This window comes from Dipodomys spectabilis, unplaced genomic scaffold, assembly GCF_019054845.1.
Source record: "Dipodomys spectabilis isolate Male_0828 unplaced genomic scaffold, ASM1905484v1 ptg000006l, whole genome shotgun sequence".
Lineage (NCBI taxonomy): Eukaryota > Metazoa > Chordata > Mammalia > Rodentia > Heteromyidae > Dipodomys > Dipodomys spectabilis.
In genome coordinates, this window is record NW_024870683.1 from 8,285,172 (window position 1) to 8,312,352 (window position 27,181).

Below are 27,181 nucleotides of genomic sequence, written 5' to 3' on the forward strand. Positions count from 1 at the left end.
ATTTCATTTATTTATTTATTTTCAAAAAAATTTTGTTGTGATTAAGTGGTTACATAATTTCCCTAATTTCACAGTATTGTGGGATAGTGATGCTTAGTTAAAGTCACAAACACATTCTGACTTTCCTGGAGCAAATTGTCTATCATGGTCTATAACATTTATGAGTTCTATGAGCTTTGCAATACAGCTATTTCTTCCACATTGGGTGGTATGTACATTTCTTTTGTTTTGCATATCATCTGCTGTTCCCTCTTTCCCACTTGTTCTCTCCCTCCCATGGCTGCCATTAAGTTGCTTAGTTCATTTTGGTCAATGTCCAGTGCAGCTGATGGGTCCCGCTGTTGTTTTTCCCTGATTCCCTCTAGTTCTGTGTCGTCTTCCTGATTCCCCTCCAGTGTACACATATATACCATACATGTGATCAGCAGCATGGGGTTATTTAGTAGTGATTCGACCAGATGAGTGGAAGTCCTTTGTTTCTTAAGTCTTGTTAATTTTGTCATATCACCTAACATTTTGGATTTAACATCCACTTATCAGGGAGACCATGTACCATTTGTCTCTTTGCTCTTGACTTGCCTCGCTCAACGTGATTTCTTCTAGCTCCATCCATTTCCCTGCAAATGCCATTATTTTGTCATTTCTAATGGCTGCATAATATTCCATTGTGTATAGATACCACAATTTTTGGATCCATTCATCTGTGGTGGGACATCTGTAGACATTTTATTTTTTAAACATTTTGTTGTTATTAGTTTGTTTAGAGACAAAGTCTTGCCTGCCTCAGCCTCTTGAGGCCTGGGATTACAGGGTGCACCACCAGGCTTGGCTGATTTCAACTTCATCAGTGAGCAAATCTGAACTTTAAAAGTTTGATGTTAATATGGATTTAAGGAAAATTCCTCTCTTTACTTTTCCTTTTTTATTTTTTATTAAAGTACTTCCTAGTTATTGTAGAAATAGATCAAGCGAAAAAGAAAATTAGATTTACCCACAAACTTGCCAGTTATAAATAGTTAATATATTATCATATCTTCCCTATATTTTATAAGTGTGCTTATTTATATAATTCGAATACATACAGAGGCTTTTAAAGGACACAGTGTTACTGAATTGCAGAGAACAATTTTAAAAACTATTTGGAATAAAACCCATGAAAGAGAATGCATTATACTTCATATGACATAAAACTTGTTTTTGTTTTGTTTTCCAGTCTTGAGGTTTGAACTCTGGGCCTGGGTGCTGAGCTTTTGTGCTCAAAGCCTGTGCTCAACCACTTGAGCCACAGTTCCACTTCTGGTTTTTCTTACAGTTTTTAGCCGAGATAAGATTCACAGACTTTCCTGCCAAGGTTGGCTTCAAACTGTGATAATCAGATCTTAGCCTTCTGAGTAGCTAGGATTATAGATGTGAGCTAGCTGCTGGTGCCTGATGGTTTTTTAAAGACTTGTTAGCATACATTAGTTTTCATGAATACAAGGTATCCTGATCAAGTCTTCTATCACTCTTGTGAGAAAAAAATTTAATAAGTTCATTGTTTTATTTTTTATCATATTCATCCTCATTTGCCTTCCTTGTTTTTGCTGATAGTCATTCCCCAAGAGAGCCAGTTTTTCTTTCCTGTCATTTTCAGTCTTCTTCTTTTTTCTTTTTCTTTCTTTCTTTCTTTTTTTTGGTACAGATCCTGGGCTTGAACTCAGGGCCTGGATACTGTCTTTGAGCTTTTCCACTTGAGCCACAGCTTCACTTCTGGCTTTTTGGTAGTTTGTTGGAGATAAGAGTATCATGGTCTGGCATTTGAGCTATGGTTCTCAGATCTAAACCTCCTAAGTAGCTAGGATTACAGGAGGTGAGTCACAGGAATCAGCTTCTTGTCATTCTTCCCTTTTTTTGGCCAGTCCTGGGGGCTGGTGTGCTGTCCTTGGCTCCTTTTACTCAAGGCTAGCACTCTACTACTTGAACCACAATACCATTTCCAGCCTTTTCTGAGTAGTTTATCAGAGATAAGAGTCACACGAACTGTGATCCTCAGATCTCAGACTCCTGAGTAGTTAGGATTACAGGTGTGAGACACTGGTGCCTAGCTCCGTCATTCTTTTAAAAGTATGTACAAATTGTTCCAAGAGTTTCACTAGGGTTTATAAGCTATTTTAGTTTCTGCTTTGATATTTATGTTAAAAAATTTTGCAGTATCTATAGCTCATGCAACTCAAGTTCCTTCTAAATTATTAACCTTTACTTTGTCTTTATCTCAGTTTCCTTTGTCAATTCCTAGGAATTGAACTCATGACTTCACTTGAGGTATATACCCTCAGTCCTTTTGCTTTTAGTTTGTTTTTCAGATACCATCTCAAGATAAGTTTGCTGGAGCTGATCTCAGACCATAATCATCCACTTCTACCTCCTGGGTAGCTGGGATTACAATCTCGAATCACCATACCCAGCCTTGTATGAATATTTGGAATGGAGAAACTTTGTGTGTTGGGAGCAATATGTCATTCCTAAATGCTTGCATTAGTTGGTGTTCTGTGTGACTTTATAGCTCCCAGTGGCTTGAATCAGCTAACCAAATAGTTGGTCAGAAGAGTATGAAATTTTGTAGTATGTCTTCCTTCAGATTAATTCAGGTTGTAATTCCAATGATGTTATTATTAGGAAACTTAGAGAATTCAAAATATTCAAATGATTATGTGGATGAGGTGATTTTTTTTTTCTTTTAGCTCTCAAAACAATGAAACATATTAAAATGCCACCTCTTTCATGATATTCAGTTTAAGAGCCCTCTGCCCAGATTCCTTTAACATCCCATTTAGATTGCTCTTGGGCCCTTGTCAATCATGTTTTGGGTGTAGGAGTTCTTATGTCCCTGCCAGATCTAATCTAAAGGACACAGTGTTAATGTTCTATTTTCCCTCCCAAGTTGGTTTGCTCCCAAATGTAGCAGTGCAAGTGGCTGTTGTAGAAGAAATCTCTGAAGTGAGATAATCTTATTCCTGTGATGGTATTCTAACTTATCCTTGGGGGAGTTTTATGGGCTGGTAAATACCCCAGGCCTGGGCAGATCTTTTGCCCATGGGCTTAGTGAATTAACCCCTCATTCTTGTTGCCCCCATTGTCTAACCCTTTAAACTTTCAAACTTAGTTGGGTTCAGTAGGAGACAAAAGCATGAAATTTGCTTCTGATCAGGTAATTGAATAAAATTAGAAACTTTCAAGAATAGTCACCTTAGCTATATTTATAACATCTCAGTTAAGAGGTCTCAGACATTTTCTTGAGCCTTTGGGTTTTCTTCTATCTGAACTGATTTGGTCTCAAGTGAGCTACTTGTATGATTTGTCTTCTGTCTACTACCTAATAAAATTTTACCTAATAATTTCATCATTTGGCAGTTGTGCTATTTTTTTTTTTTTTTTTTGGGTCCGGTCATGGGGCCTGAACTCTGGGCTTGGGCGCTGTCACTCAGCTCTTCAGCTCAAGGCTAGCGCTCTACCACTTGAGCCACAGCGCCACTTCCGGCTTTTTTCTTTTTGCTTATGTGGTGCTGAGGAATCGAACCAGGACCTCATGCATGCAAGGCAAGCACTCTACCACTGAGCCACCTTCCCAGCCCTGGCAGTTGTGTTATTGAATCAACTTTGATAGCAATAGAGAAGCATTTTAATTTCAAGAAATAAAGGTAAAAGCCAAATTTTAGGTTCTTTTCCTATCTTGTATAGGCATCGAGTCTTGAGACAAGCCATCATAGCCTCTTCTATACTGTTCTCTCCCTTGACAGAGTCATCCTGTTTCTTGCAGGTATTGGTTATAAGAAAGTAATTCTGAATTATCAGTCACTTGATGGTGTTTTCAGTGAAACCATGTATCTATCCCAAGAGTCACAGAAGACCCCACAATCATCATCATTATTAGCATTTTCAGGCTCCATGCTGGATCTTGGGAAATAAATCTGTATAAAGTGGGGGTACTTTGCTCGCTTTGTAGTCGAGTTGACATAAGTCTCTCTCTCTCTTTCTCATAATGGATGATGGGTGTCAGAAAAATGGTTAGCAGTGGGTTATGTCACTGTAGAATAATGATCATTGCTGAAGTTCCAAACAGAACCAATAGTTGAGTTTAGAAAAATGAAAAAGAAAGAGAATAGTGTTCAGAGCAAAATAAATGGAATTAGCAAAAGTTGTGTCATCTAGTTGTACTTGATACATTCTGTAACAGTGGATAGATTTGCTTGGTTAAAATGAAGAGTTCAAGTAGGGGAAATAAGGGTGAGAACAGTAGAGAAGAGGTAGACTATAGAGAACCTTGAAATACCATGTTTGAGTTTCAGTCTTTGTGCTTTAGATAATGGGAACCTCTCATTTGAGCATGAGAGAGATGAGACTTTTGAAAGGTTTCTTTAATGTTGAATATAACTGTCCAGTCAGGGAGGTATATGTGCTATGAGTCCCTGTGCATCTCATGACCGCCGTCTCCACGGATTTAGCTTTAGTATTTTTTCTCAGCCTGCCACCCCATGTAGCCATTTCTAGTTCATGATGGTTAGTAATTCTAGAGAACTGTCACCCATGGTTGGGAGGGTGAGAAAAGAGTGGCAGAGACTATATATTCTTTGATTAGCCCAGGTATGAGAAGATTTGTCCTTTTAAGAGCAGTTGCAGTGGGTCTAAAAAAGAAGGATGAGGTATCACATTTTTGGTAAATTTTTTGTCTAGGTTAAGAAGACATTGAGACAAAAGGAAAGAGGGATTTTTTTTAAGTCCAATAATATCCCACTGCTTTAGAATTCAGAGTATAGTATACCTTTATTTTATAGAGGGGGAAGAATGAGAGCAAATAAGTTAGTCTGGTGGTAGTTTTAGCACTAGTCCTCAAATATCCTGTCTCTAGGAGGTTTTTATGAGGCTTTTTTTTTTTTTTGCTAGTCATGGGGCTTGAACTCTAGGCCTGGTCACTGTCCCTGAGCTCTTTAGTTCAAGGCTAGTACTCTATCACTCAAGACAGCGCTACTTTCGACTTTTTCTATTTATGTGGTACTGAGAAATTGAACCCAGAGCCTCATGCATACGAGGCAAGCACTCTACCACTGAGCCACCTTCCCCACCCCTGACAAATTTTTGTTTGTTTGTTTGTTTGTTTTGCTTATGTGGTGCTGAGGAATCGAACCCAGGGCCTCAGGCATGCAAGGCAAGCGCTCTACCACTGAGCCACCTTCCCAGCCCCCCTGACAAATTTTTTACTGGTAGAAATTCTGTGTTCTTACAACTAAAAGACCTGAATTTCAAGTTTTCTTTTATCTTCTGCTTTGTGTGAGCTTTTTCTTTGCAAATTTGCAAATGAGTTATATGATACTACTGGGTGATTATAATTAGGTAAGTCAATAGTATGTCATGTAATGGAAGAATGTTCCCAGACATATTAAAGAGTCAAAGTTTTCTGATAATTTTAACTAAATTTTTTTGGCTCTCTGATTTCTGTATTAGATAGTAAGTTCATTCAGTATTCTGTCTGTCATTTGCTATCAGAGCCTTTCCCTATGTCTGTAATATACCGCTTTTAAATATCTGAATCATGGCTGGGTGCTGGTGGTTCATGCCTATAATCCTAGCTACTCAGGAGGCTGAGATACAAGGATCACTTTTGAAGCCAGCTCTGGCAGAAAGTCCCTGTGAGACTTATATCCAGTTAACTGGAAGTAGCAATGTAGCTCAAAGTAGTAGAGCACTAGCCTTGAGCAAAAGAGCTCAGGACAGCGCCCAGGCTCTGAGTTCAAGCCCTACAACTGACCAAAAAAAAATTTGTTTTTGAATCATGGTGCTGTTATTCCTTAACTTTTTTTGTCTTTTATTGAATAGTCAAAGAATCTGAGTCTGGAAGATATGACAAGAAGTGATGAAAATTACGCAGCTGAATTAATAGACTGTGAATGGTCTGAAGACAGTTTATCAACTCCACAAACAGCACAGGTTGTTGGTATTTATTACTATTTAAAAGCAGAATATATGCTTCAATTACAGAAGCATCTAGACTAACATGAAATCTAGTGTGGGCTTGCAAATTTATTGAATCTCTAAAACATTGGAAGCATTATTAAGAGATTATTTGGTTTGTGAATGAAAGGGAAGACAACTATTTCCAAGTTTAAGAAAGTCAAGTTTTTGTTTTGGAGCACTTTATTGTTCCTTTATAAAAACAAAACAGAACAAAAAAACAAGATACAATTTACGCGTAGTTAGTTAAATTGACCCTCTTTTTCTGTATAGTTCTGTGTGTTTTGACAATATGAGACCCTCACAAAAATTAAGATATAGAACAGTTTTGTTGTCCCATTCTCCAATTCCCTCAAACTCTTTTGTGGTCATCTCTCACCCCTCTTAACTCTGGAAGAAACTCTCCTTTTTTCTTTCCTTTAAAAACTTTTAATCTTGGGCTGGGAAGGTGGCTCAGTGATAGAGTGCTTGCCTTGCATGCATGAGGCCCTGGGTTCAATTCCTCAGCACCACATAAGCAAAAAGAAAAAAGCCAGAAGTGGCGCTGTGGCTCAAGTGGTAGAGTGCTGGCCTTGAGCTGAAGAGCTGAGGGACAGTGCCCAGGCCCAGAGTTCAGGCCCCACTACCGGACCCCCCCCCCCCAAAAAAAAAAAAAAAAAAAAACAAAACTTTTAATCTTGAAGTTTGTTGAGTTTCTTGGGTATGTGGGTTAGTTCAAATAGTGTCTCACCTTTCTTCTGGGACTCCTGTTATAAGTATATTGGCACAATTTGGAGTCATTCAGTTCTCTGAGGATCTTGTACATTTTTCTTTTCTTTCCTTCCCCCCCACCCCCTGGTTCTGGGGCTTGAACTCAGGGCTTGGGATCTGTCCCTGAGCCTCTCTGTGCTCAAGGCTAGCTCTCTACCACTTGAGCCACAGCACCACGTCTGGCTTTTTCTACGTATGTGGTACTGAGGAATCGAACCCAGTACTTCATGCGTGCTTAGTTGGACAAGCACTCTACAGCTAAGCCACATTCCTAGCCCCCTCTTGTTTTTTTGGTTCCTCAGATCAGATCGTTTTTATTAACCTATTTTCCAATTCCTTCATTCCCTTTCTTACTATTGGAAATGTTGAACTACTATAATGGATTTTTTTCATAAATATTGTACATCTCAACTCCAGAATTTCTGAATGGTTCATTTAATTTTCCATATTGACACTTTTCATTTGTTATGTCATTGTTCTTATACTTTACTTCAGACATGAAGTCCTTTTATTCTTTGGGTGTATTTAAAAATTAATGCCACAGTGGAACTCACTAGACACTATGTTGAAAACGAACTATACAACTTAGGAGTGAGAATAAGAGGGAAAAACTGGGAGAGTGAGGGAAGGGGTGAAATTGTCCAAAAAGAAATAGACTCTTTACCTGATTTGTATAAATATAACCCTTCTGTATATTTCCTTTATAATAACAAAAAAAATTAAAAATTGATTTAAAATATTTGCCCAGTTCAGACCTCAAACTTTACTACAGAGCTATAACAAAAACAGCTTGTAGTTACTGGCACAAAAACAGGTCCAAAGACCAATGGAGCAGACTAGAAGATCCAGAAATAAAGCCATATACTTATAGTTATCTAATATTTGAAAAGGGACCCAAAAATATACATTGCAACAAAGATAGCCTCTCCAACAGTTGATGTAAGGAAAGCAACAACCATATGTAGAAAACTAAAATTGGATCCTTGCTTTATAGCCTAGTGTGGCCTTGAACTTGTGATCCTCCTGTTTTGTACTCCTGAGTTACTAGGATTTCAGATGTGCAGCCCTATTTTTTTTTTTGTTGTTGTTGTTGTAGTTTTTTGGCTGGTTCTAAGGCTTGATCTCTGGGCCTGGGTGCTGTCCCTGAGCTCTTCAAGGCAAGCACTCTACCACTTGAGCCACAGCACAACTTCTGGTTTTCTGGTGGTTAATTGGCGATAAGTGTGTCATAGGCTTTCCTGCCTTGGCTGGCTTTGAACTGCAATCCTCAGATCTCAGCCCCCTGAGTAGCTAGAATTACAGGCATGAGCCACTGGCGCTCAGCCTCTGCAACCCTTTAATACATTTTTATAGGCTCATTTTTCTTTTCTTCTATGTGCTGGTCGTGGGGTTTGAACTTAGGGCCTGAGTGCTGTCCCTGAGCTTTTTTTGTTCAAGGCTAATGCTTTTACCACTTGAGTCACAGCTCCACTTCCAGCTTTTGGGTGGTTAATTGGAGATAAGAGCCTCATGGATTTTCTTGCCTGGGCAGGCTTTGAACTGAGATCCTTATATCTTAGCCTTGTTAGTTGCTAAGATTACATGTGCAAGCCACTAGCACTTGGCTAGGCCCATTTTTCCTTGAGCTCTGGTATTTCTTTAAGGTGTTTGTGTTAAGGGTTAAAGACTTGGATTGGATTGGATTGAGCCTTTTCTTTAAGATAGAAATTAGGTTTGCTTCCTCCAGCCTTCTGGGACACAAACAATTTGAGACTACCTTGAACTAAATTTAGAATTTAAGTTTCTGAGCTGGATGCTGGTGGCTTATACCTATAATTCTAACCACTCAGGAGACTGAGATCAAAGATAGCTCAAGAATGAAAGTCCATGAGACTCTTTATCTCCAATTAACCACCAGAAAAAGAAAGGAAGTGGAGTTGTGGCTTTGAATGGTTGGGCGCTAGCCTTGAGTAAAATTGCCAAGGAACAGTTCCCAGGCCCTTAGTTCAAGCTGTTACCATGCATTTACTTTGAATTTGAGCCCTAAACTTATGTCCAGTGTTTACTCACACATTAGAGGAGACCTGCCCTATCTAGAACCAAGGCCCAAATATACTATCCTTCTGACTTTCTTGAAAAACTTATTTCTATTTAATGTGCACTTTTATCTTAGTTATGCCCCGATGGCATGACATGAGAGCTTTGGCTCCAACTCATCACATTGCAGTCATAGGTTCTTATGGTTTTTAAAACCAACGTTGCAGGTCATCAGAGGTAGAAAGCAGATGCCCTTTGGGTAGCACACAGTCTTGGTTTGGATTTCTGCTCCTATTTTTAGTTTGACCTCTGAGAATTTTTCCTATTCTTTTATTATTAGCTCAGCTATAAATTTCAAGAATGAAAAAATTTCAAATTAATTTCTTTTAAAGAGTATTGTAGCATGTTTTCTGCCCTGATCACTAAATAAACTTTTGTTTTTGGTATATACTAGAGGCAAACCATAAAAATCTAGGTACTGGAAGCACTTTTAGAAATTATTTGGGGCTCTATTTCTTAAGATTCTTGTTATGCTTAAATACTTGGTCAGAAATATATTGAAAATTACCTGTCAATGAAAGAGACTAAAGTGGTCTACCTGTGCTAAAGAGAACTGAATATACCTTTTTAAATTTCCTGGTATTTCCAATAATACACTCTTGATAATATTTAATTTTAATAAGAACAACTTAAGGTAATTTGCAAGTGATTAAGGCATGTTATAAAGAAATTGACTTTTCTTCTTCAGTATGCTTTATCTAGTAACTTTATTCTTCCAGTTTACCAAGCAATGGACAGAATCAAATGGTCTAGAGTCGAAATCATTAACTCCAGTATTATGCAGAGCATCTGCCAATAAGTTAAAGAACAAAGAAAATGTATATACTCCTAAGTCTACTGTAAAGAATGAAGAGCAGTTTATATTTCCCGAGCCTAGGACCCCAGTTAATAAGAACCAGCATAAAAGAGAAGTTCTAACAACACCAAATCGTTACACTACGCCCTCAAAAGGTATTTGCGTTTAATGATTAAAAAATTTCAAATGTCATTATTCTTACTGTATTAAATACCATATACTGGGTGGGAAACTACTAACAATACTGTTTATAGAATTCACATTGCCTTACTGTGTTAGTTTGAAGTATATTTACTTAGCTTTTAAATTTCTTAAATGAAACTTTTTCACACTCCCACAATTGAGTCATAGAACCATGGGATATCAAAACTGAAAGGCAAGCTAGAGCTTATCTATATCAACTTCTGTATTCAACAGTTTAGAAATGTGAGACTCAGAGAAATGTAATGATTTTCCCAAGGTCATGTGTCCAGGTTCAGGTCTTGCTTGCCCACTTACCCCTATGTAGAATGACTCAAACCCAAGTCTCTGCTTTAAGTAATTTATGTATGAAGCAGTTCATGAATATAATGCATCTTGATCAATATCACTGCTTTAATCATTTTCCCCCATCTCTCCTGTTCCTTTCATTTTTGATGGTTTTTATTTATTTATTTATTTTGGGTCCGGTCGTGGGGTCTGAACTCTGGGCCTGGGCGCTGTCCCTCAGCTCCTCAGCTCTTCGGCTCAAGGCTAGCGCTCTACCACTTGAGCCATAATGCCACTTCCGGCTTTTTTCTTTTTGTTTATGTGGTGCTGGGGAATTGAACCCAGGGCCTCAGGCACTCAAGGCAAGCGCTCTACCACTGAGCCACCTTCCCAGCCCCGATGGTTTTTATTTTTTAAGTAACTATGAAGGTTTTGAAATATATATTGTTGGGGATTTATTCTGTAATCTTTGAAGTACTATCAGTTTACATATTTTGTTCTTACAATATATGTCAGCCAAAAGTAATTACTGGCCATTTTTTTTAAAATACAAGAGCTGCCTCAGGGAGCTATAATTGATAGCTTTCATTAATACATTTTACTTTTGCTGTGAATTTTTTTTTTTTTTTTTTTTTGGTCCGTCATGGGCTTGGGCACTGTCCCTCAGCTCTTCAACTCAAGGCTAGTGCTTTACCACTTGAGCCACAGTGCCACTTTCGGCTTTTTCTGTTTATGTAGTGCTGAGGAATCAAATCCAGGGCCTCATGCATGCAAGGCAAGCACTCTACCACTTAGCCACCTTCTCAGCCCCTGTGAATTATTTTTGACATATACTTTAATTTCATTTTTGTGACTCCTGTATAACTCAGTGGGTGGTAGTTGTATCTCTATACCTAGAGGTGAAGACTTTTTCATAGGTGTTTCTGATTGCTGTCATTTTCTTTAAAAATTTTTATTGTTATTATAAAGGGGATATATAGAGGGGTTATAGTTACATAAGTCAGGTAAATGCTGTTTTTTTATTGTTATAAAATTTGGAAGAATAGACTTTTATAGTTACAAACCAAACCCTCAATTTCTTTGTAGAAACCTGATGTCAAAGCTAGGCACTATTGATTTATACCTGTAATCTCAAGCTACTTAAGAAGCTAAGATCTCAGACCATGGTTCAAAGCCAGCCTGGGCAAACAAATCTGAGAGACTCTTATCTTTACTAGCAAAAAGCCAAAAGTCGTGTTGTTGTTCAAGTGGTAGAGTACCAGCAAAAAAGCCAAGCAAAAAATGAGGCCCTAAGTTCAAGCACAAACCAACCCACCTTTCAGCAACCCACCATCAACAAAATGATGTCATATTTTATTATTATTTAGTAAATATCTCTAAAGTGTATAAAACTTTCAGTTAATCAGTGGTAACCAGATTTCTTTTTGTTTTGTTTTGTTTTTGCGTCTGGTTGTGGGGCCTGAACTCTGGGCTTGGGTGCTGTCCCTCAGCTCTTCAGCTCAAGGCTAGCACTCTACCACTTGAGCCACAGCACCACTTCCGGCTTTTTTCTTTTTGCTTATGTGGTGCTGAGGAATCGAGCCCAGGGCCTCTTGCTTGCAAGGCAAGCACTCTACCACTGATCCACCTTCCCAGCCCCAGTAACCAGATTTCTTATAGCCTAAAAGCACAAAATTCTAGAATAGGGAATAAAAAAACAACAAAGCTCACACCTCAAATAACTTGTCAAGCTTTCATAGGGGATTTATCTTTTTGCTTAATGAGTTGAGTAGGTTTGTGATTTGAATTAACACCTTTTTTTTTTTTTTTAATTGTTGGTTGTAGGGCTTTAACTCAGGGCCTGGACACTTTCTCTGAGCTTTTTCTCTCAAGCTATCATTCTACCTCTTTGAACCTCAGTGCTGTTTCTGGTTTTCTAGTGGTTAGTTGGAGATAAGAGTCTCACAGACTTTCCTGCCCAGGCTGGCTTTGAACCATCATCCTCAGATCTCAGCCTCCTGAGGAGCTAGAATTATAGGTGTGAACCATCAGTGCCTGTCAATCAATACCTTTTAATATAATGTCAAAGGCATAAATTGAGCACTTTCAAAATACAAATGACTCTAATTTGTAGAGGAGAGCCATTAATCATGAAATCTACATTTATATGATCTATATGTACATAAAATATTTATAGTATAGTAAGTATGACCTCACTTTACAGTAGAATAATAGATCCCTATACATTAAAGGCAAAATAATTTTGCTTTTACTATAATTCACATGGCAACATTTCTTTAAATAGGTATTTTAATTTCAGTGGCCAAATAATTACAGCATTTCTGAGTTATTGAATGAGATGATGTATTCATTATGGATAGAAATTTGGGGACCATAATATTGCCAACTACATATAGTTTGTATTTGTTTCCTAATAGCTAGAAACCAGTGCCTGAAAGAAACCCCAATTAAAACACCAGTAAATTCAGCAGGAACAAACAAGCTAACGACAAATGTCATTAGCCCTGAAAGGCGGTAAGTGTTGTTTTTCAGACTCTTTGTTCTTTAGTGTGTGTAATGAGACTGTTCTTTTCATCTATAATATACCTGATTAGGAGAACTATGACATAGATGCTGTTGAAGACTAGAGAAATGTCTGCGTGGAGACAGTCTGAGATCATTACTGAAGATATTGCCCCTGCTTTAAAGGGTGGAATCATGTAACTGAGCACCAGTGGTTTTGGCATGTTAAGTACAGCAAGCTGGGAAGAACTGGTTTTTCTTCCTCCTTTTTGCTGTATAGTATAGGCATCTACTATAGATGACATTCCATAAATAGTAGAGGCACTGTCCAATTGATCTTGATTGGAATGAGACGTATCTAGATTAGAAAAGCATCCCTGAGTGTGTCTATGAGGATGTTTCCTGAGAATAAGGGGAAAAGAACCACCCTGAATGTGGAGCACACTGTTATATAGGTTCGAGGTCTAGATGGAGTAAAAGAGGAAAAAAAAGAAATTCAGTACTTTAGGCTCTCTCTGTACTTCCTAGCTACCATAAAGTGAGCTGCTCTGCTGTATCACACCCTCCCTGCCATGATGGACTGAAAACTGAAATTGCAAGCCAAAATATAATTCCTTCCCTTCTTTTCTCCCTCTCTCCTTCCCTCCATATTTCAGTGCTTGGGGTTGTGCTTGCTAGAAAGGCATTATACCACTTGAACCATATCCCAGCCCTTTTTGCTTTAGTTGTGGATATTTTTTTCCTGTGTTGGTACTGGAGCGTGAACTTGACCTGGGTGCTATTCCTTAGCTTTTTTTACTCAAATCTGGCACTCTACCACTTGCCACAACTCCATTTCTGGCTTTTTGGTGGTTTATTGGAGTCTCATGGACTTTCCTATCTGGGCTGGCTTTGAACTGTGACCTTCAGATCTCATCCTCCTGAATAGCTAGGATTATAGGCATATATATATATGTGCCTGGCTGCTTTAGTTATTTTTTTAGATAAGGTCTCTCATATTTTTGTTGGCTTGTGTTGACCACTATCTTTCTTCTTAAGTCTTATACATTGCTGGGATGTCAGGGCCCTTCTCACTTTTTGGGCTGTTCTTGAACTCATCTTCACCTTTTTACCTCCCAAGTAGGAGAGATAGCAGGTATTAGCTTCTATATCCAGCCTTTTCCTTTTAAATTTTTTCTTTCAGGTTGTCACAGTGATAAAATGTCTGATTAACACTATATTGACTGTGTTAAACAGTATCTGTGTTAGTCAGACAACACTTTCCTATTGAATGAAAAGTTCCGAGGCATCAGTGATCCTTCCTTGTCTTTTATAACTTTTAAAGCTTGATCCATTTTGGGTCCCCTCTAGAGAGAGATGACTTTAGTCCTCCCTGGGGAGGAGTAAGATGATCTGGGCCTGGCACACCTGAATGAGGTACAATTGAGTGTAAAGGGACAAAAGCAGGGTCTGTGAGGACTCTAGCAGGCAGAGGGCCCAATGTTACTTGTGCTTTGTTGTTTTAAGGTGCCGCTCAGTGGAACTGGGTCTCAACCAAGCACATTTGGAGGATACTCCAAAAAGAAAAGGAACCAAAGTGTTTGGGAGCCTTGAAAGAGGACTGGATAAGGTTATCACTGTGCTTACCAGGAGCAGAAGGAAGGGCTCCTCCAAAGATGGCCCAAGAAGGCTAAAGGTAACAAAACTGTAGTTCTTTAACATGAGTTTCAGAAAACTGCTAGTTCTTCTTCTCCCGACCTCCTCCCCACTTCCCTCTCCTCCCTCCCTCTCCCCATCCCCTCTTTTCTGTCCTTTCTTTCCTACCTTCCTCCCTCCCTTTCTGTCACCTCTCTTCCCCTTTTACCTCTAATCCTCCTCCTCTCTCCTTTCTTCCCTTCCTCTCCCTTCTTTCCTTTTTCTCTCTCTTCCCTTTTATTTTAAAAAAGAAATTGGTATTTTTAATTAACTTATTCAGTTAATGTGTATTTTTGTGTGTATGTGTATGTGTGTGCACGCGCACACGCATACATGCATGCCAGTCCCAGGACTTGAACTCAGGGCCTGGGCACTGTCCCTGAGCTATTGTGCTCAAGACTAGTGCCCTACCACTTAAGAGCCAGAGTGCTATTTCTGGCTTTTTGGTAGTTAATTGGAAATAAGAGTGTCACAGGCTTTCCTGCTCCATCTGACTTCAAACCTTGATCCTCAGCTCTCAGCCTCCTCAATAGCTAGGATTACATGTGTGAGCCACAGACACCTGGCTAATGTGCATGTTTTTAACATTACATATATGCCTATTCCTATGCAGTGAGCTTTAAGAATGCTTAAGTAGTCTTAGTATGGTGGCTCACACCTGTCATCCTAGTTACTTACATATTGAGATAGGATCATGGTTTGATGCCAACTCTGATAGAAATATTAATGGGATCCTATATTGACCAATAAAAATCTGAGCGCATGCCCGTCATATCATTTATGTGGAAAAGCAAGAATCTACTAGAAAATAATGAAAGTAGTAATGAAACTTAAAAAACTTGAGTTTAGGGCTCAGTGGTAGAGCTCTTGCCTTGTATGCCTGAGGCCCTGGGTTCAATTCCTCAGCACCACATAAGCAAAAAGAAAAAAGCCGGAAGTGGCGTTGTGGCTCAAGTGGTAGGGCGCTAGCCTTGAGCTGAAGAGCTGAGGGACAGTGTCCAGGCCCAGAGTTCAGGCCCCATGACCGGACCCAAAACAACAACAACAACAATAACAAAAAACAAACTTGAGTTTATGGCTCAAGTAGAAGAGCACCTGCTTAACAAGCATAAGGCCTTGAGTTTAACCCATAGGACTCTTTTTTTTTTTTAAAGGAGGGGCTGGGAATGTGGCTCAGCCACACAGTGCTTGCTAGCATGCATGAAGCCCTGGTTTTGGTCCCTCAGTAACCACATAAAAAGCCAGAAGTGGCGCTGTGGCTCAAGAGGTAGAATGCTAGCCTTGAGCACAGAGAGGCTCAAGGACAGTGCCCAGGTCCTGAGTTCAAGCTCCAGGACCAGCAAAAAAAAAAAAAAAAAGGAAAAGAAAGAATGCAGATGTAAATTAGATAGTCACTCTCTTCTAAGGGCATGTAATTATAGTTCAAATATTCAAGATCAGATGGAAAAATTAATCACAGAGGCAGCATGAAATTAGGATAGCATTCAACATGTATGGGGAATTGAGAAATGCCTTTAGGATGAAAACTTGAGCTTGATTGTTCTATCTCTGGCACGCAGAAGAGTTCCTGTCAGATAGATACCTTTGTAGGCTCTTGCAGAATATGTGTATACCTGGAAAGCTATTTGGAACCTTTAGTGTAATAAGTGTGAGGAAAATACTAAGTGATTGGGACAGTAGCCTGGGAGGTCTTCAAGAACTTGCCTAAGAGATTTGGATCTTCTTTAGTAGACCTCTTATGCTTTAAAGGGTATGAGCCGGGTGCTGGTAGCTCACACCTGTAATCCTATCTTCTCATGAGGCTGAGATCTGAGGATCATGGTTTGAAGCTAGCCTGGGCAGAAAAGTCCTAGTAAGACTCATCTCCAAATAACCACTCAAAAACTCAAAGTGGCACTGTGGCTCAAGTGGTAGAATGCTAGCCTTGAGCACAGAGGCTCAGGGACAGTGCCCAGGCCCTGAGTTCAAGCCCCACAACTGATGAAAAAAAGGCTATGTCATTAGTGTGGTAATATATTTGGTTGAGAAGGAGAGGAGAAATAAGGTATTAATACTTCTTCCCTTCTTGAGTTTTCTCTGAGCATTCATTCAATCCTTAAATGAATGCCACTTTTGTTTGATATAAGTGGAGGAAGTAAGAGGTAAATGGATAAATAAAATAAAGTTCATATCCTTGGAAAACTAGAGTAACAGTGAAAACAGACCAGGATGGGACATTGCTTTGACACTCTGTGCTCTGTTCTATAATAAAAACATGTTCCAAGTGTTTTTGTGATTAGGGTACTAGATTTATGTTTTTTCAGTTTTTACACCAAGTTGGGCAATTTGGAGTGATTTGGGGAAAGGAGAATGTTTAGCTGCTGAGTAGAAGGATGATTGAGAAGAGAATGTTCTGAGAGCCTACCTATGCCTTGCTTTGTCTTGAAGTAGAAGATGGCACCTATCCATTAGTATCTGTTGCCTTGTTGGCTTACACAGTACACTGGGAAGTCTGTTATATGTGACTATCTATTTCTGAGATTTTTTTTTCATTGGACACCTGAAGTATTCAAACCCTAACATTGGGATTAATAATAAATAAAATTAAAGGAAATTTATTGAACTGTGTACATTATTGAGAACTTAAGCAGTTATCAAATGCTAATGGGTAAAATGTTCATCTATGTAAATTATTTGGAAATCTGAATACATTGTTCAATAGGGCATGCTGTGGTGTTACATTGGCTTTTCAGGTAGTTGCTCAGTGTTTTCCAGATGTAGGAGAAAAATCCAAAAGATTGGGAATCAGAAGGCCCACAGCCTAGCCCCAGTTGTTGTCATCAGGTCTTCTCTCCCCCTCTCCCCCCCCCCCCCCCCCCCCCCCCCAAGTCATGGGGCCTGAACTCTGGGCCTGGGAGCTATTCCTCAGCTCTTTAACTTAAGGCTAGTACTCTACCACTTGAGCCGCAGCGCCACTTCTGGCTTTTAATGCTTATGTGGTGCTGAAGAATCGAACCCAGGGCCTCATACAAGGCAAGCACTCTACCACTGAGCCATCTTCCCAGCCTCTAGCTCTAGTTTTTAATATTTGATTTTCATTTGTGAAATCTGGAGATAATGATGTAATGGTCCCTTTGTATAGATAAGTCTGGAAACAAGCTCTACAAATGGAGGCTGCACTGCATATGAAATGCTTTATTGATATAACATCTTTCAATATTAAGAATCATTATCATCATTTTAACCACAATATAGCAGAATGATGTTTTAATTTGCACAGATTTAAACTCTGAAACTTGATCTAATTTTTTATTTGTTTGGAGGGGTTAGGGATTCAGCATTTTACTATGTAGCTGTCTGGCCTTGAACTTTGCAATCCAACTGTATCAGCATTCTGAGTACTAGGGTCACAGATGTGTACCACCATACTGTGTGTGCACATGCACATGCACATACCAATTCAGAGTCTTGAACTCAGGACCTAGGCTCTACCCTGAGTGTTTTTGTTTTTGTTTTTGCTCAAGGCTAGCACTCTACCACTTGTGCCACAGTTTTACTTCCGTCTTTTTTGATAGTTAATTGGAGGTAAGTGTCATACAGACTTTCCTGCCTGGGCTGGCTTCAAATTGTGAGCCTCAGATCTCAGTCTCCTGAGTAGTTAGAATTACAGGTATAAGCCACCAATGCCTGGCTTTATTCTTTTAAGAAATAGATTTATAGAATGTATTAAATTTATGTCAGCTTACTATAATTGATAATATAATAAACTTAGACTTATGCTCTGTATTACACACACACACACACACACACACACAAGCACAAAAATCTTAACACAGTAAAGACAGTTAACTTTTTTAAAACTTAAACTTACCTTAAAGGAAATTACATATCATGTTTTGCTAATTAAATTTTTATATATTTATGTACATATATATCACACTATGGGAAATTCTATCTTCAGAAATTTACATCTCTTAGGGGAGGAGTCCAAAGGTGTAACGCCTTTAAAAAAAATAATGAACTGCTTATTAAAATGAATTCCAGAAAGTAGAAAGATGTTTTTGTGGAGCAATGAAAGGAGGAAGGGCGAGTCAATGTACATTCAATGTACATTATGGTAAAAATGAGCTACATAACTTGAGGGTAGGATTGGGAAGGAGAAAGGGGGAGCACTATGGAGGGGTGACCCTGATCAAGATGCATGGTACTTACAACTGACAAGGAAGTGTAACCTCTTTGTATAATTACTTAATATTAAATTAAAAAAAAGAAACATCTTCTTGAAGTTACAGGCTCTGTCTTGCATCTTGTATATACATTTTTATAATTTGGGGAGGGGAAGGGATATAACAAAATGCTTAAATAAGGATACAGGTTGACCCATTGTAACAAGAGATGTACAAGACACTGTGTTGAAAATGGACTTTACAATTTTGGCGGGGGAGGGAGGAGTTGGGGAAGTGGGGAGGAAAGGGATGGTAGGGGAAAAACAAAGGAGGTAGCAATGCTTGATAGGAAATGTACTTATTGCCCTAGTCATGTAACTGTAACCCCTCTGTACAGTACTTTTACAATAACAAATATATATGGAAAAAAAGAAAAGGAATGACAAAAAAAAAGTAAGGTAGTAGGCTCCATTCTTCACATTTTTTTATGAAAGGAACTCAAATCTGAAAGACATAGAAAGGGATTTTATTGGACAGTGAAAGAGCTACTAGGAAGAAGGGATATTTTTCCTTTAGAACTGAAGCAGTGCTTTGCTCATAGTGAGTACACAAAAAGTGACTGGTGACTAATGAAGGATAATTAAGGATAAAATTAGAGCTGTGTACTGGTGGCTCACGCCTATAATCCTAGCTGCTTAAGAGTCTGAGAGCTGAGAAGCACAGTTTGAATCAGCACAGAGAAAGTCCATGAGACTCTTATTGCCAATAAAACACCAAAAAGAAAAGAAAAAGAAAGAAAAAAGGGCCAGAAGTAGAGCTGTAGCTCAAGTGGTAGAGCACTAACTTTGAGCAAAAAAAATCTTAGGGACAGGGCACATGGCCTGTGTTCAAGCCTCAGGACTAACACTTAAAAAAAAAATTTCCCCCCAAGTCTTTCCATTTCTTTATGAAAGGGGTGATGTCACTTTTTTCTGATAGAAGCATAAAATTTCATTTTGTATATATACCACATTTACTTGATCCATTCATCTACTGAGAGGCATCTAGGTTGGTTCCATATAGAAAATAATGCTGCAATAAACAGTTGTTCTGGTAGCTGTGGTAGTATAGCCTTGTTGGTGATTATTTGGATAATTGCCCAGGAGTGGGATTCCTGGATCATAGGGGAGTTCTATGTTTAGTGTTTTGAGGAACCTCCATACTAAAGTAAGCCAGACCCAAAGAAACATAGGCTCTATGCTTCCCTCATTTGTGGTAATTAATATATGCCTTGGATAGTCCTGGCAGAGAATCATAATAGCTCAATAGCTATGTACATATGACCATACAAAATAATGCTAATTGAAATGAACTCCAGGACATGGAAACAATAGTTCTTTTTTTGTTTTTTGTTTGCTGCCAATGTACTGTATCTAGTTCTTTCTTCTTATTTTATTTCATTCTTCTTTTTTCATTGGTTTATCCCTGGCAATCACTGTCTTTGATTCTGTATCCCATGTCTTGTATATATATATTTATCTGATCTGGGGAAGGGAAAGGGGAATAACAAAATGCTGAAACAAGGAAAAAGGATGACCCATTGCAACAAAGACACTATGTTGGAAATGAACTTTACAACTCTGGGGATCTGGGGTAGGAGTGGGGGTGGGGAGGAAGGAAGGGATAGTGGGAGAAAAACAAAAGAGTGGATAACAATGTTCGACAAGAAATGTACTCATTACCTTACTTATGTAACTGTAACCCCTCTGTACAGCATCTTTACAATGAAATAAAATTAATATATATAATAAAAGAATAAAAAAGAATAAAATTAGTTCAATGGGTTAGTACACATCTGAAATTCTAGTGCTTGGGAGGCTAAGGCAGGAGGGTTCAGCATAGTCAACATAGGAGGCCAGCATAGTCAACATCTTGAACTCTGTCTTAAGGAAAGAGAGAAAAAAAATGAAATTATTTCTTTTAGAGATCTATCTATATAAATATGTATATTTTTGTTTTTTAATTTATTTTAAAGGTGATGAATTGGGGTTAGTTATATAAGTAAGTTAATGAGTACATTTTTTTAAACACTATTACCCCTTCCCCCATTTTCTCCATTTCCCTCCACCCCCAAGTTGTAAAGCTCATTTCCAACATAGTGTCTAGTGAGTGTCATTGTTGCATTAGTTCATCCTTTGTCTGCTGTTTCTGTGATTACTTTTCCCTTCCATGGATCAGATAAGCTTATATACAAGACAAAGGGTACAGAAAACTAAAACAGAAAAAAAAAAACCATATAAATAACTGCATACAGGACATAATAAGAGCCTCTTGTTTCCAATTCTTGGAGTTCATTTTGATCGGCTTCATTATATATGGTCCTGTGCACTTAGTGATTAGGTTATTGTGATCCCCTGCTAAGAACATCACAGACATAGTTATTACAAATGAGGGAAAACATGTAACCTACAGTTCTCTGGGTCTGGCTTGCTTCATTTAATAGAATTTTTTCCAGGACTCTCCATTTCCTTACAAATGGAGCAATGCCACTTTCTGATGGAAGCATAGAACTCCATTCTGTATCTATTACCACATCTTCTTGATCCATTCATCAAAAGAGGGGCAATCTGGGTTGGTTCTATATCTTAGCTATAGTAAATAATGCTGCAATGAATATGGAAGGAATAGAGGAGACAGTAGGGCTCCTTGGCACAGGTCAAAACTTCCTTTAAATAAAGACTCAGAAACACAACAAATCAAAGACAGGTTGGATAAATGGGATTGAATTAAACTTCAGAGCTTCTGAATGGCAAATGACATAGCTAGCAAGACAAGTAGTCCACAGATTGGGAGATCTTCACTAGCCATACAACAGACAAGTGCCTTATACCTAAAATACACTTAGAGCTCAAAAAAATTAAATTCCCCCCAAACAAATCCTCAAAGAAACAACAAACCCTTTAACATGTGAACTAAAGTCTTAAAGAGAGACTTCTCAGAAGAGGAAATAAGAATGGCCAATAGACACATAAAGAAATTCTCAACATCTTTGGCCATAAAAGAAACGCAAATCAAAACAACATTAAATTCTACTTTAGCCTAGTTAGAGTGGCCATTATCAAGATATAACAACAGATGCTAGTGGGGATGTGGCCAAAAGGGAATGCTACTACACTGTTGGTGGGAGCGTAAGCTTGTTCAACTACTCTGGAAAGTAGTATGGTAGTTCCTCAAAAGACTAAACATAGGGGCTGGGAAGGTGGCTCAGTGGTAGAGCGCTTGCCTTGCATGCCAGAGGCCCTGGGTTCGATTCCTCAACACCACATAAGCAAAAAGAAAAAGGCCAGAAGTGGCGCTGTGGCTCAAGTGGTAGAGCACTAGCCTTGAGCTGAAGAGCTGAGGGACAGCGCCAAGGCCCAGAGTTCAGGCCTCACGACCGGACCCCCCCCCCCCCCAAAAAAAAAAAAAAAAAAAAAAAGACTAAACATAGAACTCCCCTTTGACCCAGAAATCCCACTTCTGGGTATTACCCAAATGACCACAAACAAGACCATACTAAAGCTACCAGCACTTTTTTTTTTTTAATGGTTAATTGGAGATAAAAGTCTTACAGACTTTCCTGCCTAGGCTGGCTTTGAACAGTGATCCTCAGATCTCAGCCTTCTGAGTAGCTAGGATTACAGGTGTGAGCCACTGGCACCCAGTATTTTTTAGAGTTTTGTAGTCAAGGAGAGGAAAACAGTAGACATTACTTTTTAAAAGGAATGCCTGTTATATTCATTCCCTTATAGAATTATAGAGTCAGCTTCTGGAACTCTATAATGGTCTTTATAAGTAATCCAGAAAAACAAACTTTCTGTGGCATTTGTTTTATGTTCCCATAGTCTGCATTTCAAGACTATTAATGTGCGTCCTGGTATGGGAAGGAAAAAGAAATGGAGTTCCAACACATAGACAGGTTGATGTTACTTAATAGCTATTTGCTTTAAAAGATAGATAATATAGGTATGGTTCCTACTAAATACTATTTCTCCTGACTTTCCCAGTTGCCCTAACCCAATTATCTGAGAGTTGGCTTTTAGTATTTCCTTGAGCTTTTTTTCTTTGAGGTTGTTTTAGATGTGTAGGTTGGGGAGGCTGGTTTTATGTGAATATAGATTTACTTCTCATTTTTTCTTTTTCTTTTTAAGCTTCACTACAATGTGACTACAACCAAATTAGTGAATCCTGATCAACTCTTGAATGAAATAATGTCTGTTCTTCCAAAGAAGCATGTGGACTTTATACAAAAGGGGTAAGAACCACTTTTTACTTCCTGCTTTGTAGACTTTGAAGAAATGTGCACTGATTTGTTTTCTTCTCCTAACTTGCTAGATAAAAAAAAAAAAGATTCCCACTACTTTCCAGAAAGCTTTTATACTAATGTCATTGCTCACAATTTATTCTCTTTGTTAGGTTTGAGTTTTAAGCACCAGTCTTGTGACCACTTTCAAAATTAGACTTTGAGAAAAGGAAAATCTAAAGTTGTAGTTCTCCTTTAATTTTTACAAATTTTATTTTTTACAAGTATATTTGTAAAGTATAATTAAATGAGTGAGATACTTGGAACAAATCAGTGATTTATAGTTAATCCTTCTCTTTGTAACTGTCTGTCTTGCAGGATTAGGTTTTCAGTACATAAAGGAGGTATTCTGCTTAAACTTCCCTTGCTTTTGAGTGAACGGCCATCAGAGGCTTCTTGGCCACAGTCTATCCTGATCTCTATCATAGACTTTGGATAATCTTTCCCTCAGCATGCAATCTCTCTCTCAGGAGATCACTAACTAGATGCTAACCAATACTTTGTCCTCCTGAGCAACCGAAGGACTCTGTCCTGATCTTTTCTTTTCTTTTCCTTTACTTTGTTTTTGCTTTTACTTTTTTGTGACAAAGCAGGAAAGCAAAAGTTGTTTTTCAGTGGTATGGTGTTACTAATCTCAGCAATATACCATTTTTTCCCCAGAAAGGATGAATGGCTGATAATCCTCCTTATAACTGAATTATTTTCATTGAGATTGCTGCTTTTTCCTGTCAAGAACCTTAAGGATAGGGTGTTTTGGTATTTCTTAAGTTGACTGTTGATATTTAAGGGATCATACCCTTTCCCTAAACATAACTAAATAAGCAGAGAATGATATTTTGTGAACTCTCCTTATATGTAACAAATATAATTTCTATACACTTTTGAGGAAAACTCAATCAAATGCTCTGTGTGTGTGTGTGTGTGTGTGTGTGTGTGTGTGTGTGTGCACGCGCGTGCGTGCATGCAGGCTTGGGTTTGTTGTTTATTTAAGATCACTAAGACAAAACTGTCATGTAAAATAATTTTATGTGAATTAAAATGATAATTTTCCCTGTGCAAAATTTGTGTGTATGTGTATGCTTGTATGCATGCACCTGTGCACGCCAGTACTGGGGCCTGACCTTGGGGCTTTGAGCTCACTTGGCTTTCTTGCTCTTGGCTAGCGCTTTACCATCACTTGAACCATGTCTTTAGCCCAGCTTTTGGCTGGTAAATTGGAGATGGAATCTCATGGACTTTTTTGCTTAGGTTGGCTTTGAACTAACTGAGATTCTCCAGGTCTCAGTCTCCTGAGTAGATAGGATTACAGGCATAAGCCACCAGTGCTAAGCTATTAATCTTATTTCTTAAGATTAGCTTAAAGCTTCACTTGACTGGGCCTTCCATTGTCAGGGGAGGTGATGTGCAGTTGTGACTATAAAGGCCGTATGTTTCAACTATTGGAATGTGCCATCCTCTTGGATTTTTCCTTTGCTTTTCTTTCTGCTATAAAGTGCTTCAGTAATCATAATCTCTTATTATTCTTTTAAAAACCTCAAAAAATAGATGTCTTTCTAGTAGGGTAGTGGCTTTAGTTTTATTTATATGGAATTTATATTTCATATGAGGCACGTGGACACAAAATGTTCTTAATCTTCTCTGTTCTTTGTTATGAGCATTGTGAAACTGGCCTGATGTTATTGTATTACACTGTTAAAAAGGGTTGCATAAAAAAATGCCAGATTTCATGAGTGTGAATGGCATGTTCTGCTATGAAAGAAGAGCTGTCCTTTGGAGCAAAGGAGAATTCTGCAACACCTCTTATCCTCTTTCAACACCCTTTCTTAGGATCCTCACTCAGCTTGTAGGAAAACACCAGTCATACTCTGTCACTAAAGCATAGCTAGGCCATTTGGAAACTAAACAGTAATACATTGCTTCATGTGAAATAATGGCTTATTTCCCCTACTGCCTCCAAAAAGCTTAAAACAACTCTGTCTAGTATTATCCAGAATATTCATGGTTCTTTTACTAACTGGTATCTTATCTTGTTTTTTCCAGCTATACACTGAAGTGTCAAACACAGTCAGATTTTGGCAAGGTGACAATGCAGTTTGAACTAGAAGTGTGCCAACTTCAAAAACCCGATGTGGTGGGTATCAGGAGGCAGCGGCTTAAGGGTGATGCCTGGGTTTACAAGAGATTAGTGGAAGATATCCTATCTAGCTGCAAGGTGTAATTGATGGATGGTTTCCATCCTGCCAGGATGAGTGTGGGGGTGAGACTGGGGTGATTGGTTTGATTTTCAAAGTCCATTAGAACTACAAACTCGTTTCTAAAGACCAATGCTTTCTTGTTTTTAAACAAAAAAAAGTATTTCCTGGGTGAATCTAAGGCAAGCCCATCTGTCATTATCTTTTACTGTCTTTTTTAATCAGGTGGCTTTGTATATTAATAACTGTTGACTTTCCTAGTTTCACTTCTATAAGAGAATGTAAGCTCTTATCTATGTCTCCTTTTGATGTATGATTTCTTTCTGAAATAAAACCATTTGTGAATATAGCAGGCTTCTTTTCTTTGTATTTGATTTCGATCCAAATAAAACCTCAAATGGCTTCCTGACTATTAAATAGAGACTATTTGGAGTATGTTTTATCTGTTATCAGATATGCCTTGGGCAGAAAAACAGATAAGAATTCATTTGCATAATTTTTTCCTGTCTCTGATTTAAGTAGGATTTATTGAGATCGTTAACTAAGTCACAGCTGTGGTTACCAGAGTTAAACAACACATTTAATATGTTGAATAAAAGAGTATTGACTCCAGTAAGTATGTTCAGTCAACAATGATAAGTATCCGAACTATGAACCCCCATGAAATGTTACTTTATGGTAATTTTCTAAGTCTCAATGTTGGCACCAAATTTGTATTTTTATTTCATTTTATTGGTCTCTAAAGGCTAGAACTCAAGTTACATTTGTATGGATTTTTACCAATTAAACTAGTTGGAGGAAAAATAGCACGATTTCTGGTCAGTAGTGAGGGAGTGTTTTGTCATTCATTTATTCAATAAACACTAAGTGCTTTACAAGCATTAGATCATGGAGCCAAGGGTGAGACTGGCTATAAACTCGGGGAGTTCAAAAGTGCTGTTGAGGCAGATGTATAGATCAGGTTTCACAGCATACACAAGATTGAAGGTAGGAATGATTTCTTGGGATGAACAGCATTTGTTCATGAAGAATAGTAATTTGCCAGCAAGAGAAGAGGGGAGTGAAACGTTTCTAAGTGATAGGATTCTGTACAAAGGCCTGTGATCATTAAGTGTTGACTTAGAAGGTGGTGTAAGAAGGAAATAAGAGATAAGAGTTGAGTTTATTTAGAAATAAATCATGAGCCTCAGTGTCCTGCTAAAGTAAGTGCTTTGGTAAAGAAGAGCTAGCAAAGGATTTCCGTTGTTTAGTAACAGCTTTCCTAGTTACAATTCACATGCTATAAGATTCACCCCTTTTGCTGGTGGTGGCTCATGTGTGTAATCCCAGCTACTCAGGAGGCTGAGATCTGAGGATTGTGGTTCAAAGCCAGCCCAGGCAGGAAAGTCCTTGACACTTATCTCCAACTAACCACCAGAAACTGGAAGTAGTGCTGTGGCTCAAGTGTTAAAACTCTAGCCTTGAGCTGAAGAAGAGTTCAGGAACAGGGCCTGGGCCTAGAGTTCAAAGTCCCCTCCTCCTCACAAAAAAGATCCACCCCTTTAAAATGTTTATAACTCAGTATTTCCCCTTCTCTTCTCTTGTGACATGGGTGTTGATTTTGACATGTGTTGATGTTGACATGTATGTTGATTCTGACATGCCAAAATAGACATGCAAATTACAAGTGATACATCAAAATTGGCACATGTCACAAATGGCATGTTAAAATCTACATGCATGTCACACGTGACACATCAAAATTGACATATGTTACAATTAGAGACATGTCACAAGTGACTTGTCAAAATTGACATGCACAAATGACACGTCAACGTTGACATGACAAAATCTACATGCACATCAACATTGACACATCACAAATGGCATGTCAAAATCAAATGACATGTATCAATATTGACACACTTGTCAAAATTGACATGTCACAAATGACACAAAAATCAACACATGTCACAAATAACACATTTCAAAATGGACATGTCAAAATCAACTCGAGTCACAATGCATCAAAATTGACACGTCACAATTGACACCTGTCAACTGACATGTCACAGATGCCACGTGCTAAAACTAACATGCATGTTACAAATGACACGTGAAATCCAACGTGCACGGCAAAATCAGTATGCCTGTCAAAATTAACACACATGTCAGATGACATGCTTGATGTGCGTCATCTTTGACATGTACATCACTCTTGACATGCATACCGTTTTAACATGTATGCCATTCATGACATGGATGTCATTTTGATATGTCAACATGGATGCTA

At 38.4% G+C, this 27,181-nt stretch overlaps 1 protein-coding gene across 1 annotated transcript in view; it reads left to right on the top strand.

Annotated features, from left to right (window-relative positions):
• Melk (maternal embryonic leucine zipper kinase) overlaps window positions 1-25,258 on the top strand; it is an 83,622-nt gene extending 58,364 nt beyond the window's left edge. The window contains exons 13-18 of the mRNA XM_042696263.1: window positions 5,851-5,961; window positions 9,531-9,762; window positions 12,493-12,589; window positions 14,084-14,252; window positions 22,566-22,669; window positions 24,758-25,258. Of these exons, the coding sequence (XP_042552197.1) occupies window positions 5,851-5,961; window positions 9,531-9,762; window positions 12,493-12,589; window positions 14,084-14,252; window positions 22,566-22,669; window positions 24,758-24,935 (891 nt within the window). The 3' untranslated portion in view covers window positions 24,936-25,258. The remainder of the gene's footprint in view (window positions 1-5,850; window positions 5,962-9,530; window positions 9,763-12,492; window positions 12,590-14,083; window positions 14,253-22,565; window positions 22,670-24,757) is intronic.
• Window positions 25,259-27,181: the final 1,923 nt, after the last annotated feature.